Source organism: Ochotona princeps, chromosome 15, assembly GCF_030435755.1.
Source record: "Ochotona princeps isolate mOchPri1 chromosome 15, mOchPri1.hap1, whole genome shotgun sequence".
NCBI lineage: Eukaryota > Metazoa > Chordata > Mammalia > Lagomorpha > Ochotonidae > Ochotona > Ochotona princeps.
In genome coordinates, this window is record NC_080846.1 from 25,207,079 (window position 1) to 25,220,406 (window position 13,328).

General features: G+C 34.3%; 1 protein-coding gene across 4 annotated transcripts in view; it reads left to right on the plus strand.

The window, feature by feature from the left end:
* Window positions 1-12,419, plus strand: part of CPSF6 (cleavage and polyadenylation specific factor 6) — a 31,107-nt gene extending 18,688 nt beyond the window's left edge. Inside the window, exons 5-11 of one of the 4 annotated variants that reach the window (XM_058673883.1) lie at window positions 49-222; window positions 352-462; window positions 906-1,410; window positions 1,605-1,720; window positions 2,466-2,619; window positions 5,256-5,450; window positions 12,000-12,419. In XM_058673883.1, coding sequence (XP_058529866.1) covers window positions 49-222; window positions 352-462; window positions 906-1,410; window positions 1,605-1,720; window positions 2,466-2,619; window positions 5,256-5,445 — 1,250 coding nt within the window. In that variant the 3' untranslated portion in view covers window positions 5,446-5,450; window positions 12,000-12,419. The remainder of the gene's footprint in view (window positions 1-48; window positions 223-351; window positions 463-905; window positions 1,411-1,604; window positions 1,721-2,465; window positions 2,620-5,255; window positions 5,451-11,999) is intronic. The other 3 variants (XM_012926350.3, XM_058673884.1, XM_058673885.1) reach the window with 3 other exon arrangements.
* Window positions 12,420-13,328: the final 909 nt, after the last annotated feature.

Here is a 13,328-nt window from a genome sequence, read left to right on the forward strand (position 1 = left end):
AAGAGCTGTTCTAATAAGTGCTATTTATGAGTATTTGGATATTTGCAGCTACACAATCAGGACAAATGTCTGGGGAAGGTAAAGCTGGTCCTCCAGGAGGCAGTTCACGTGCAGCATTTCCACAAGGTGGTAGAGGACGGGGCCGTTTTCCAGGGGCTGTTCCTGGTGGGGACAGATTTCCTGGGCCCGCAGGACCAGGAGGGCCACCCCCTCCTTTTCCAGGTAAAATTTTACTTAAATTATCATGGATAAAACATGTCTACCTAATACCTCTTTTCCTTTTCTCTCTTTTTCAAGTAATGCATTATTAATGTGACTTACTCTCCTTGTTATGCTATTTTTGGAATCCAGGAAATTTGATCAAGCATCTTGTTAAAGGAACTCGGCCTTTGTTCCTGGAAACTAGGATTCCATGGCATATGGGGCACAGCATAGAGGAATTACCCATTTTTGGCCTAAAAGGTCTTTATTTTTCTCCAAACTTGCTTGACTTATATATAGAATAATTACATCAGTCTTATTTCTTACCTCTTAAAAATCCTTTCAAGACCATTTTTCCTTGTTTCACTTTCTAGCTTGGCATCAGAGTAGAATATAAGGTGGGTGATTTCACTGTAAGAAGTGTATGTACACTGAAAGATGGAAAATATCTAAGCACTGTAATCTTTTTTTATTAAAGCTTTGCTTGAGTAGTTTTTGCTAAGTGTAAATTGAACTTGTTAAATTTGTAAGGATATCCTTCACTTGCAGTTGTTAGAGTAGCATTTACATTATGGGTTTTATTTAAAGTGAGAGAATTTTGGTCTGAGTTAATTATGTTTTAAAAGTATAATCTGGCATATGTAAAGGTTAAATATTCTTGTTATTAAAATTTTCTTTTCCCCTTTCTTTCTCTCGTTCTGTAGCTGGACAGACACCGCCTCGTCCACCCTTAGGTCCTCCTGGCCCACCTGGCCCGCCAGGCCCACCACCTCCTGGTCAGGTTCTGCCACCACCTCTAGCTGGGCCTCCTAATCGAGGAGATCGCCCTCCACCACCAGTTCTTTTTCCTGGACAACCTTTTGGGCAGCCTCCGTTGGGTCCACTTCCTCCTGGCCCTCCACCTCCAGTTCCAGGCTACGGCCCCCCGCCTGGTCCACCACCACCGCAACAGGGACCACCTCCACCTCCAGGCCCCTTTCCACCTCGCCCACCTGGCCCACTGGGGCCACCCCTTACACTTGCTCCACCACCGCACCTTCCGGGACCACCTCCAGGTGCCCCGCCGCCAGCTCCACATGTGAACCCAGCTTTTTTTCCTCCACCAACTAACAGCGGCATGCCTACATCAGATAGTCGAGGTCCACCTCCTACGGACCCATATGGTCGGCCACCACCGTATGATAGGGGTGACTATGGCCCTCCTGGAAGGTATGTTACTTTGTAACAATGATAATGTTTCATTGGTAAAAGATGGTATTTGTAGGAAAAATAAGTTGCAAAATGCAAGTAGCTACTGTTTATCAGACATATGTCAAGAATACTGTATAAAGTCCTTTATACTGTTGTGTGAATAATTTGGAAAATCCATTTGGTTTAATTTAAGGTTTGTTTTTATTTTCAAGGGAGATGGATACTGCAAGAACACCATTGAGTGAAGCTGAATTTGAAGAAATCATGAATAGAAACAGGGCAATTTCAAGCAGTGCTATTTCAAGAGCTGTGTCTGATGCCAGTGCTGGTTTGTATATTTCTTCCTATGTTCATAATTCTTGCTTATGTTACTAGGAATGGTCTAAACTTAGATGCCATCTGGAAGACATGTGATTTACATATAATAATTTTTGTTTTTTCAAATTGTTACCAGTTTTAAGAGCAATGGAGAAAGCAATGTAGCAGATTGTATAATGTTAACTCATTTGGTGTAGATTTAAGTATTGACCTTGACATTCAATAGTTTCTGAGACTTTCAGGCAGCTCATTTAGTGTCAAATTTGCAAAATGATAACCTATTTCACACAGCCATTGTAATACCAAGTTAGGTTAATTTCATATACATGGAAGTGTTTGTAGGTTTTGAAACCAAAAAAGATATTATCTTCTGTGATTGTTTTAACATGCAATACTTTGAGTAAAATGCTTCTACACTCTTATTCCCAGGTGGCTTGGTGGTGTTTCTCAATGAAATTTATGAAGATTTATTCATTTGCTTGTAAAAACAGTTGGGAAGGGGGAGCGTAGGGAGGAGATAATGTTTTAATCACTAGTTCTTTCTCAGAATGCCTGCAGTAGCTAAGCCAGGCTGAAGCCAGGCACCCTGCTGCCTTCACTGGTGTATTATCAGGAAACTGGATTAGAAATGGAGCATCAGGAACGTGAACTTGAGGTCTAATACTGATGCTGGCACTGAAAGCAGCTTAACCCACTGAGCCACGCTAACCCAACCAAAATTTGCTTGACTTCAGCACATTTCTCTTCTCCTGCAGGTGATTATGGAAGTGCTATTGAGACTTTGGTAACTGCAATCTCTTTAATTAAACAATCCAAAGTATCTGCTGATGATCGCTGCAAAGTTCTTATTAGCTCTTTGCAAGATTGCCTGCATGGAATTGAGTCCAAGTCCTATGGTTCTGGATCAAGGTAAAGCTGTCCTGTCTCCTGTATGTTGAAAATGGCTCATTTACAAAAGGAAAACGATACTGTATTTTGAGACTTTTGATTTGCTTACTGTTGACTCAGAAGCCAGACTGATTTTTTTAAACCCTTAATCAAATGTCAGGTGTTTGCTTAAAACTCTTCAGAGGCTTCCCATTAGACTTAGGGTAAGGTTCGAAGCCCTGAGGCACGTGCTTTGGTCTCTCTCTGTCTGTCCTGTGCTTCTCCCCATTTATGCTGTCCTCCAACCATGTTGATTTCTTTTCCTCTGGATACGTTGAGCATTTGATCATCTCACTGATTTTGTAATTGGCATTCCTTCTGGGGAATCTTTTCCCTGACTCTTCACATACCTGGCTTTTCCTCTATGTCTCAAACTTCTTGGGAGAGTCTTCTTCCAGGTTAGCCTGTCATTTTCTTCTCTTTATTTCTTTCATAGTACTTGCATAAACTGTTCTTGTTTGGCACTTGTATTTCATCACGTTACACTAGCATATTGAATTGTGGCAGGGGCTTGATCTAACATACTCAGTACATTTCTGTGTTTCTAATTTGTATGTAAACCTTGCCTGATACAAGCTAGTGCTAATTAAGTACCTCTTGAATGAATAAGTGAGTGAGTAAATAGAGTTCCTGCCTGAGCATCCTTAGCAGCTGATGTGGATACATTTTATATAGTTTGATAGATGTCTTTAATCTTCATATGATATTCCTAAGTTTTCTTGAGTGTACTTTATCTGGTGGTAGAGTCTTCTTCATTATTAAGTTAAGGGAAAGGACTTTCGCGATTTCTAGGTTTATAATTATTGCCTTTTAACTTTGCTTATCTTTTAATGTGAACCAGCTTGTCAGAACTGTCTTAAATTTTTCAGTCTTAGCAAGAACTTCCTCAGTAAAGGAGCTTAGCCCCTAACAATGTTTGATCAAATCTGGTACAAAAATACAAGACTAAAGTATTCAAATTTTAACTAATCTTTGCTCCCCGTCATAATGATAGGCTTCTGCTCCACTTTTCCTCCCCTCCCCCCTGCCCGAAACCATTTATGTTAGAAATTTTCTTAGTAGAGTACAGTGTTTCTAGTAAATCATTCTGGATAGTTAGAAAGCTAAATTTGATGCTTATATAAAACTATCCCTCATTATCCCTGTTTGATATTCTAAGATGTCTGCGGCTGTTAGAATATGTTACTACTCAAGTCCCTTACGTAAATTGGCCCACGATCACTTGTTTATGACCTGCCAGAATTTTCCTGTGTGCTTTAAATCTGCAACTTACTCGTAATAACCTAGAAAATACCGTGTCAATGGTTACTTTTGTTGTTTAGGAATCATGACAAGAAGAAAGGTTGTTCCATATAAGTCTAGTACAGTCACAGGATTTTTTCCCCCTGAATATTTTCAGTCTGAGGCTTGAATCCAGAGATAAAGAATCTGGGTAGTATTGCTGCCTGTGTAGGTTTAGGTCACCTATGTTGATGACATTTAAAAAGTGTTAAAGCCTGTTGTATGAATGGCTTTCTAAGTTCATATATAAAACTGTTCTAGATGTTCTTGATCTTAAAATGCAGGTGCTTTGAAATTTCTCTTTTTACCTTTATGCTCATTCAGCAAATATTATGTGTGCTTTACTCTCATGTTTAAATAGATGTTTTAACGTGTTTTTGATTTCCAAATGCTTTGTAAATATTTTTTTAAATGGAATTTATGATTCATCCTTGCAACTCATAGTATGCCTAGACTTACAAAGAATTTTTTAAACACCAAAATACAGAGGTTGCATTCTAGAAACTTCATTGTGTACCTGAAACCATGACTAGTTCTGAACCCTAAAATATAATGCAGTCCATCTTAACTACATGAACAAATTTCAGTTGTAACTCTTGCACTTTGGGGTATAACAGCAAAAGCAGCGCAGATTTCTCTCTCTTTTTTTTTTTTTTCCATGATTCTACAGACAGGACTTATCAGGCTTGTTTATTTAAAAGAGAGATGTTAGAGAGGAGAGATAGAAAAGGTTTTTTATCTGCTGGTTCATTCCCCAAATGGCCACAATGGCCAGAGCATAGTTGATCCAAAGCCAGGAGCCAGGCGCTTCTGAGTCTTCAATATGGGTTCAGGGTCCCAAGAGCTTTAAGTCATTCTCTGCTCCTTTCCCAGGCCATAAGCTGGGAATTGAATCAGAAGTAGAGCAACTGGGACACGGACTGGTACCCCTATGAGCAGAGGATTAGCTTGCTGCACCACTCTGCCAATCCCAAGATTTGCTCTTACGATAGTTACTAGCAACCTAAAATCAGTCTAATAAGAACTGCTCATTTGCTAAGGGATGAGTATTGTGTATAACATAAATGTATTGAACAAAGGCATGATATATATCCATCCTGGACAGAAAGGAATAGAATGCCATGAGAAGACCTCTGTAAGCTACACAGAACAACATTCAACTTAAACTTTAAGAACTGTCAATTTTTGGAATTTTCTATTTAATGTTTTCAATACCACTGTTGAAAACAGGTAATTGAAGTACAGAAAGCGAAACAGTGTTTTGGAGGGGATGACTGTATTGAATGTATTTTTAAACTGTCTGGTAAGGAAAGCATTAATTCAGTAATTTCTTTTAGAAGACGTGAACGATCAAGAGAAAGGGACCATAGCAGATCACGAGAAAAGAGTCGGCGTCATAAATCCCGTAGTAGGGATCGTCATGATGATTACTATAGAGAGAGAAGCAGAGAGCGAGAGAGACACCGGGATCGGGACCGAGACCGGGACCGAGAAAGGGACCGAGAGCGAGAGTATCGTCATCGTTAGATGAGGTGGGTATTCCTTGATCCTGGTATATTATCAACAGCAATTATAACTCCAAGGCTCTTGTTCCTACAGTATATATACCTACATTTTAAATGGTCCAACTACTTGTTCCGAATTTAATCTGAAAACATCTGAGAAATAGCAGGTAAGTGATGACAGGTAAAATTTTTGGCCTTTTATCTTGAAAACTGTATTGTTGAATTGTCACTTTTAGTCTTAACATTATTATGATCCAAATAAAGCAAGAAAAAATAATCAAGAGGACTCATTGCACTTCTAAAACCTAAAAATTGGCATTCCCATCATCTTACAGTTTTCATGTGGTTTAAAGTATTTAAAACACAAATACAAAAGTTATCTCAGATACAAATAGTGTGTGCTTGGAGCTTTAAAAATGAATTTCAAAGTTTGTACTCGAATTAATTTCATTTGTCCCTGCAACTTTTTAAGAAAATCCACCTCTGTTATAGTTGATAACACAAGACAGTATTTACTCAGCACTGAGTTTTATTTTTTTTAAAGCATTTTAGAAAAGTCACTGTTGCCCTGGCTTCTGTTTTTTATTTTGTTAAAAGAGGAGAAACAGTATAAAATTTGCAAAGAAGATAGAGAAATCCCTTGATTAAAGTGGATTCAACTTAAACTTTTAAATTGTGTCAATACAAACATCCCAGGTTAGAATAACCTTTGAATAATTTTCTTTGATGTTTCATTCATAAATCATAATCATTGTCTTTTTTTCTGTATTTAAAAACTTTCTTGTGTGCATTTTTCATTAAGTGGGAAAATTGTCTGTTTATGGTTTATTTTTACATGTAATTTTATTTTCATATTTGTGAGCAGCACTTAACTCATGTGAAGAAATTGGGAAAGCACTTTTTAAGGCCTGTGCATGTTACACAAAGGTTACTCTGTAGAACAGAATTATTTTTTTTTATTATTTGTTGTGGCATATCCAAATTAAGTTAGGTTAAAACAGAAACAAAGCCCCTTCTAGGTAGATACTCTTTATGTTTTGTTTTGGTTTTTTTGTTTGTTTTTTTCAATAATCATGGAAAATTTTAATACCAGACCTGATAATTATTAGTGTTTAAATTATAATGGGCAAAATCAAAGGCTTTGTCAAGTGTATGTACTTCTGTGACAGAATGCCAGTTTCTTTAACCATAATAGGTGTATTTTAATAAAAATAGTAAAATATTCATCAAAGTGTTTTTTTTTTTTTAACAACAATAAGCTTTTATACTGTTCACAATATTAAGGGCTTTTTGAAGTAAAAAGACCAGTTTTAGTACTTCTCATTGCATTTTGGCTGTGTAGCTTGAAAGCTTTAATTTCATTATAGTCTCCATATATTTGTATACAAAATTTAATAAAGTTCTAAAAAGACATTCCTTTAATATGAAATAGAACATCTTTTAGTTTAAAAAATAAGTTTACTGCAACTGGTGCTATGTTTGGATGCAAGAATTGAATGTTCTATCATATAAATCTAAAGATTTAAGTTTTAAAGCTGTAGCTTTTCCTGTAGCCCCTAAGTGGAACTTATCCAAGTTCATGTTATAAAAGCATTCTTAATCCATCTATTGTTTTGAGATAGATGAGGCCAGACTGTTTCTTCAGATGTTTTAGCTGTGTCATTTTGTTTGTAGAAAGGTACAAGTTCTATAGGATGTATACATTTTTCAGACTTAGTTGTCAGCAGTCTCCCAATTACACAAGACATAATGAAACTTAGCTATTTTGTCAGTCACCTCTTAAATTATGTGTGCCCATGAATGTGACTTTAAACCAATTTATGCCCAATGTTAATTATTGACAATCTTCTGATTTTAGAAAGTTAGTATAATTGGCCAGATGGATTCCTGAAAAACCCATTGATCAATTTCAGTATATTAACTCACATTTGTGTAGTGGTACACTTAGGCATGTCATAATTTGAGTTTCATTACATTTAGACATCAACTGAATTCCTAACATAACAAACTATTGTTGACATTTTTCGTAATGACTGATGTATCATACCAGAATTTCATGTTTTGTTTGTACATTAATCAAAATTGAGTTGTAATATTGTTACGTGCCTCATCCAAGCAAAAATTTAAATATATTTCCAGCAAAAATTTGTTATCCTGGATTATTGTGTTTTGCTATTATTTATTGTGGAAGTAGATATGATTAAAGGAATGGGGTTGGGATGAAAGATACTAAAAATGAAATTTTTGTTAAAAAAAATCATCTTCAAATCTCATTACCAATATTACAAATCAGGTCTGTTGTTGACCATTTTAGAAGTTTTCAAATATGAGTCCTTTTGAGCTTTCATGCAAATCTTAAATGGACTAAATGGATTAAGAGTGACATGAAAGCCGAAGTGAATGTTGATAACAAGTCTGTACAAATAAAATACAAATGTAGTGGATTATTAAAGTGATGATGAACAGCTAATAGGCAATTTCTTGATTTAACTGAAAACTTACTGATGTTGACAAGTTGTTAATGTCTGTCCATTTTACTTTTTTGTGTGTGTTTCAACTGTTGGTAATGTTAATTGCATTCTCATTTTTAAGATGTATTACTTTTTCCAACAGCATTCTATATCTAGATTCAAATAGATAATATCCAGTGAGAAAATAACAATATTGTAAATTTCAGTATGTAAATACATTGTGGTTCATATTCTGTAATTTCTCTATTCTCAGACCACTCTGAGCAAAATAAAAGTGCTTTAATATTGTATGCTTCTTTCAGAAATAATTTTACTTTCATAGTTGAGTTGCTTTGTTGAAGGTTGTGTTCTTTCTGTTTGGAATAACCTTAGTCAGATTGCTATTGATAGTTTCATTTTTCTTTGTGTACTAAGCAGTAAGAAAACGAAAATTTTAAAAATACTCTTTATTCAGTCTTTTCCTAATTTGTGAAGTTTTTGCATACTCTGAAGTCATTTTCTGTTCTTTATATAAGATTTTTAAGTATCGTGTATGGAGTCTGCATTAAATACCTACACTTCTCTTAGCTATATGATTACTTCTGCGAATATTTTTGTTACTTGCACAAGCTTTGGAATGCTTTGAAATGTTTATATTAAGCTGATTAGCTTTGTGTTAATTCTGGGAAAGAAAGCCAATAGAGTCAGATTGCTTTCTTCAGTGTTAGCTGTTCCATTGAGACTTGAAAATTAAATTCTTTTGATAACTTGTGGGGTGATAACTGACTGTAAAAAACAAATGTCATCTAAGCTCTGTAATACTTCCTGGAGTGTTTTCTCAGTCTCTGTGTGTGTCTTAACTGCTACAACTGGATGGGCTGGTTCTTGTTTCTTTAGCTTCTGACTTCCCTTTCTTTTAGTATTATTTAGAAATATTATGTCTGACACTTCATGGCTAACTGAATTTTAAAAGGGTAGGAAGTGATGCTTGGATGGGTATAGTGTTTTGCTCACTGTGGTTTAAGAATATGAGTATGGTTTTTTGTTTCTAAATAATTAATATTCCCTGTTGTTTTTAAATGCCAGTGAAATCGCCTTACTTCCATTTCATTTCAGTGTGAAATTTACTATCATTTTAGTTTGTAAATTAGATTATTTTGAGTAATTAGTGTTTGAATATTTAACATTGCTAATAAAAGCCCAAGAGCCAATAAGAGGTGATTTATTCTCTGCAGTTATGAATTCACTTTCTGTGTTGCCATCTTTGAGTCTTACAGTAAAATCTGAATAACAACACATTTGAAATGTCAATTTTTGTAAATATTTTGAGGCAAAGCTTATTCCCTTCGTGGTTTGTTTCTATACTTAAGTAGACTGCCTAGAGCAATCATGTGTATTATGTTCTAGAATAATAGCATTTCTTAGTTAAAATGAGGTAAGTACTGTGTTCAGAGACAGATGAAACTCAGAATGTTTTGGTAATAGGGAACTTTCTGTAAACCTCTAACAACAAAAAACAGGTTTTTTATGTAATAACGTTCTAGTCAGCTAAAGAAGGAATTTTGATTGGAAAAAGAGTTTAATATGTTTTTAGACGGGTATTTCTCTTGTCCACCTCATCTCCGTTTCTTTCATTCAGGAGAACTTTTCAGATAGAGAAAAGTTAGTTTGATTTCTATAGGTTTCAAAAATTTTAATGAAAATCTTTTAATTCAGTATATTAATATGAAGACCTATAGAAGAGCTCTACATAATGTCTTTTTACTTAAAAGATGAGTTTAAAATGTGGATTCTTGCCAGTTCTGCATAATAAGCAGAAGCATTCATAATTGAAGTTATTAGTAATTGCTTGATCTCCATTATTTCAAAATGGAGGTATTTCTCTGTGTTGAAATTTTACTTGCAGATTAATGCTGAGACTTTAGCTAGCGAGCTGTAGATTGCTATTGTCTTTCTAGTTCTACTAACTGTTTATATAGATCTTTTATGGCTGATGGCTAAGCAGGTAACTGTGGCTTTGACTGTCGATTTGATCAAATGCTATTCTGAAAATGATGGGCATTGAATGTATTTGTTACTTTAAAGCTTTTTTATATATTTGTTTATGTAGCTGTAGATATTTGAGACCAGTATGGAATTGGATGATTGGAAATGGGTTGTATTACCTTTAAATTTGCTTGTTTTGGGATTGTAAAACTTGTATTTTCAAATGGATAAATGTAAAATGTTTAGAAATAGAAATAAAAATTGTCAGCCCCTCCAAATTTTTTATATCTATATGGTAAATTAAGAGATTTACTAATAATTAGAACTTACTATAAAATATAATTAAGTTCATTAGTGCTATATGAACACGTATATTGTAATTTCACATGCTCTAGAAAGTAGCAAAATTTTCCATTAAAATAATAAAAATGTTACCATATATAACTTTTATTATTATTATTTCGTTTTATGGCAGTTTCATAGGCTCTGGGATTCCCCCAAGCCCTACCCACATATTGAATTCCTCCATTACAATATAACTGTTTTGAAAGGGTTGAATACTATAATCTTACTGTATATATATTCCCCTCTTAACTTACTTGTGTCTCATTTTCCTATATTCAGGACACTCATAGAAAGTTAAAATTGGGTCAGTAAATTTACCACTTAGGATAACCTTGCACCTGTGTCAGTTTTATTGAAATATTTGCAAAACTGAAAACTTTTGGGACTCGAGGATTAACAACCCCTGTCTCTTGTTCATCCCTTTCTAGTACTATCCATTATGAAGGGAGATGGCATTGTTTTGTGTTGTAATTTATTAATTTTCTAGTAACTCTTTTTCCAGATTAGAACCTAATGCCTTGTCCCTTTTAATGCAGTACTACTGTTTTTAAAAGTTTATTGCACAAATTAAAAAAAGGTAAAGTCTGTCATTTGAGGCCTTTGGGTTTTTTTTTTGTTTGTTTTTTGGTGTTTTTGTTTTTGTTTGCTATTCAGTAGCTATATGGCTATAACGTAAAATAAAGGTATCTCTGAAAAATATGGCATATATAAACCATTTAAAGGTAATTCCAGAATTTCAACATCTATTCTTAAACTGCTAGGTAGTGAATACATATGTATAATGATGTTAAGATGATTACAACATATTTGTGGAATAAAGGACATAAAAGATTTTTTAAAACTCTTGAGTTGTGCTAAATTAATTGTGAAGCAAATACACTTTGCAACTTACTTTTTATGACAGTATCTCTAAAAATTGTGCCCGTTTGATTTCTGAGTCACTATTGACGTGCTGTTTTGGAATTTATAGTTTAAATACTAGTATTTAAATAACTATTTATTTACGATCAAGTTAATTGAATGTTTCTTTGTGAACTTCTGCCTGAAGTTTGGATATACATGTATACTTGGAATTTTAGTTTATGAAATTTATTCTGCTTCTTTTTTGTTTGCATTATGTGGGTTTTCAATGAAATTTATCAATGTAGATTCCCATTTAGCTTGTTTATGGTTATCTAATATAGTGAAAGGAAAGAAAATGTCTTCAATTTGTATTATGTCTGATGATTTGTATGTGGATGTTACATTAAATGTCCATCTTGAGCTATCTATATATTTTGTAACATGGAGCACCATTTGATTTATAATAACTTCAGAAGTACCTGTATGCTGTCAAAAATGATTAATATGTAAAATATTGGATATTCAGTTGAGCATTTATTTAATGAGTTAGTACAGAATTGACATATGAATGAATGAAAATACTTACATTGAAATCATGTAGGCATTTTCCATTTATTTTTGTAGTATGCATATTTTAGAAAATGACTTAATGCTGTTTCTATTACAGAAACAGTAGCTGCTATATTTTCTCTTATGTTTCAGTCATTAAATTCCAGAAAATAGTATTTAAGAAGAATGAAAATTGGAGTCTCTCAATCTAAAAAATCACTAGATAAATTGTGAGCATTTCTCCAGCACAGAAGCAGCTACTGTTTCAGTGAATTACAGTTTTGTGTTAGAATACCTAACAGTGAAGTAGGTGCACAACTTGTGTATGTATAGTTAAGCCAACGTTTTTCTGTGTATTTTGGGGATTAGCAAAATCTACATCACAAATTTTGACACATTACAGCTGAAGGAAGAGGAGCACCTTCCAAGACAAAAACAGCCTTCATGGGGAAAATGACGCTTGTCCAGCAGTTTGCTTCTTGCGATGAACTGAACGTGTAAGGATTCATGGATAAAGTGAATAGATCTGAATAAAGCAAATCTGCGTAAATGGTAACCAGTAGCTCTACTTTTATTTTTTTATGTTGCTTAACTGTTTTATTTGAAGGAAACCTGTGTGATTTAAAAAGTTATAGCTTTTGCAACTTTATTACTGGTTATATACATTTGGCCATTATAATGTGCAAGCAATTGGAAAAAGTAAAGTATTTGCTTGTTTTTATAGTAGTTTGTTCTTGTTAAAAAATGTTCATATGATAATGTCTGTAAACAGCACCACTTTGATTACAATAGATGTAGTGTTGTAATAAACTGTTTAATGGGGCTGATGTGTAAAGCTGTTCAAGTTATTTGATGTTTACACCTCAGGGAAAGTCTTGTGTTCAGCAATATCTAAAGATAATGTTACTATTGACAACATTTTTACTGTCCTTTAAAGAAGCATTGCAATAGCGGTTTTTGGAAATGCACCAATCTAATCTTGTGTTAAGTGAATTAAACATACTAATTAGGTGTCTCTTGCCCTTGGTTTTGATATTAGGATAGGTGATCACATGGTTATTTAATATTTCTATATTCTGCTTTTCTAGCTGTTTTTACCTAGTTAGCTTGTGACTTTGCTGAAATGATGTGTAAACTTGTAAAAACTAAAATTTGACAGATATAGCAATCCAGTCAGTGTATTAGGGGTCAGAACAATTTGAGATGTTAACATTTCGGTTTAAAAAAAAAAAAGCGTATTTGGTATGGTCATGTGGCTTAATTACAGCACAGGTATACTGAAACACTTCATTGTGAGCTGCCGGTTCTGAGGAAGGACTTTGACAATTCTGATTTTATGCAGCAGTTGTTTGCTGCTTTTTGTTTTTCTTTTTAATCACTGGTGCTTATGGTTTAGTTTCGAAGCCATACACAGTTAATACAGTCATACTGTAGGCTTAGTTTCGGGTTACCATAGATTTCTGAAGAATGTGATTCTAGTATTTGAGTTCTATTCTCCAAAGTGTGAGTCATGGAAGATTAAAGGCATACCCTGTCTCCATAGTTGAAGGAAGTCTGTGTTTATTCATGCAGCCTGACTTACCTGTAGGCCCATAGCAGATGCAGCTGGCTGTGTGTTAGTAATTGCAGAATTTCACAGAGGTAGACTGTTGACTCAATCAAATATTTTTATAGGAAGGTAATTCTGGATTGCTACTTAAGAAATTTGAATAAAATCCTTAAGCCAGTTAAT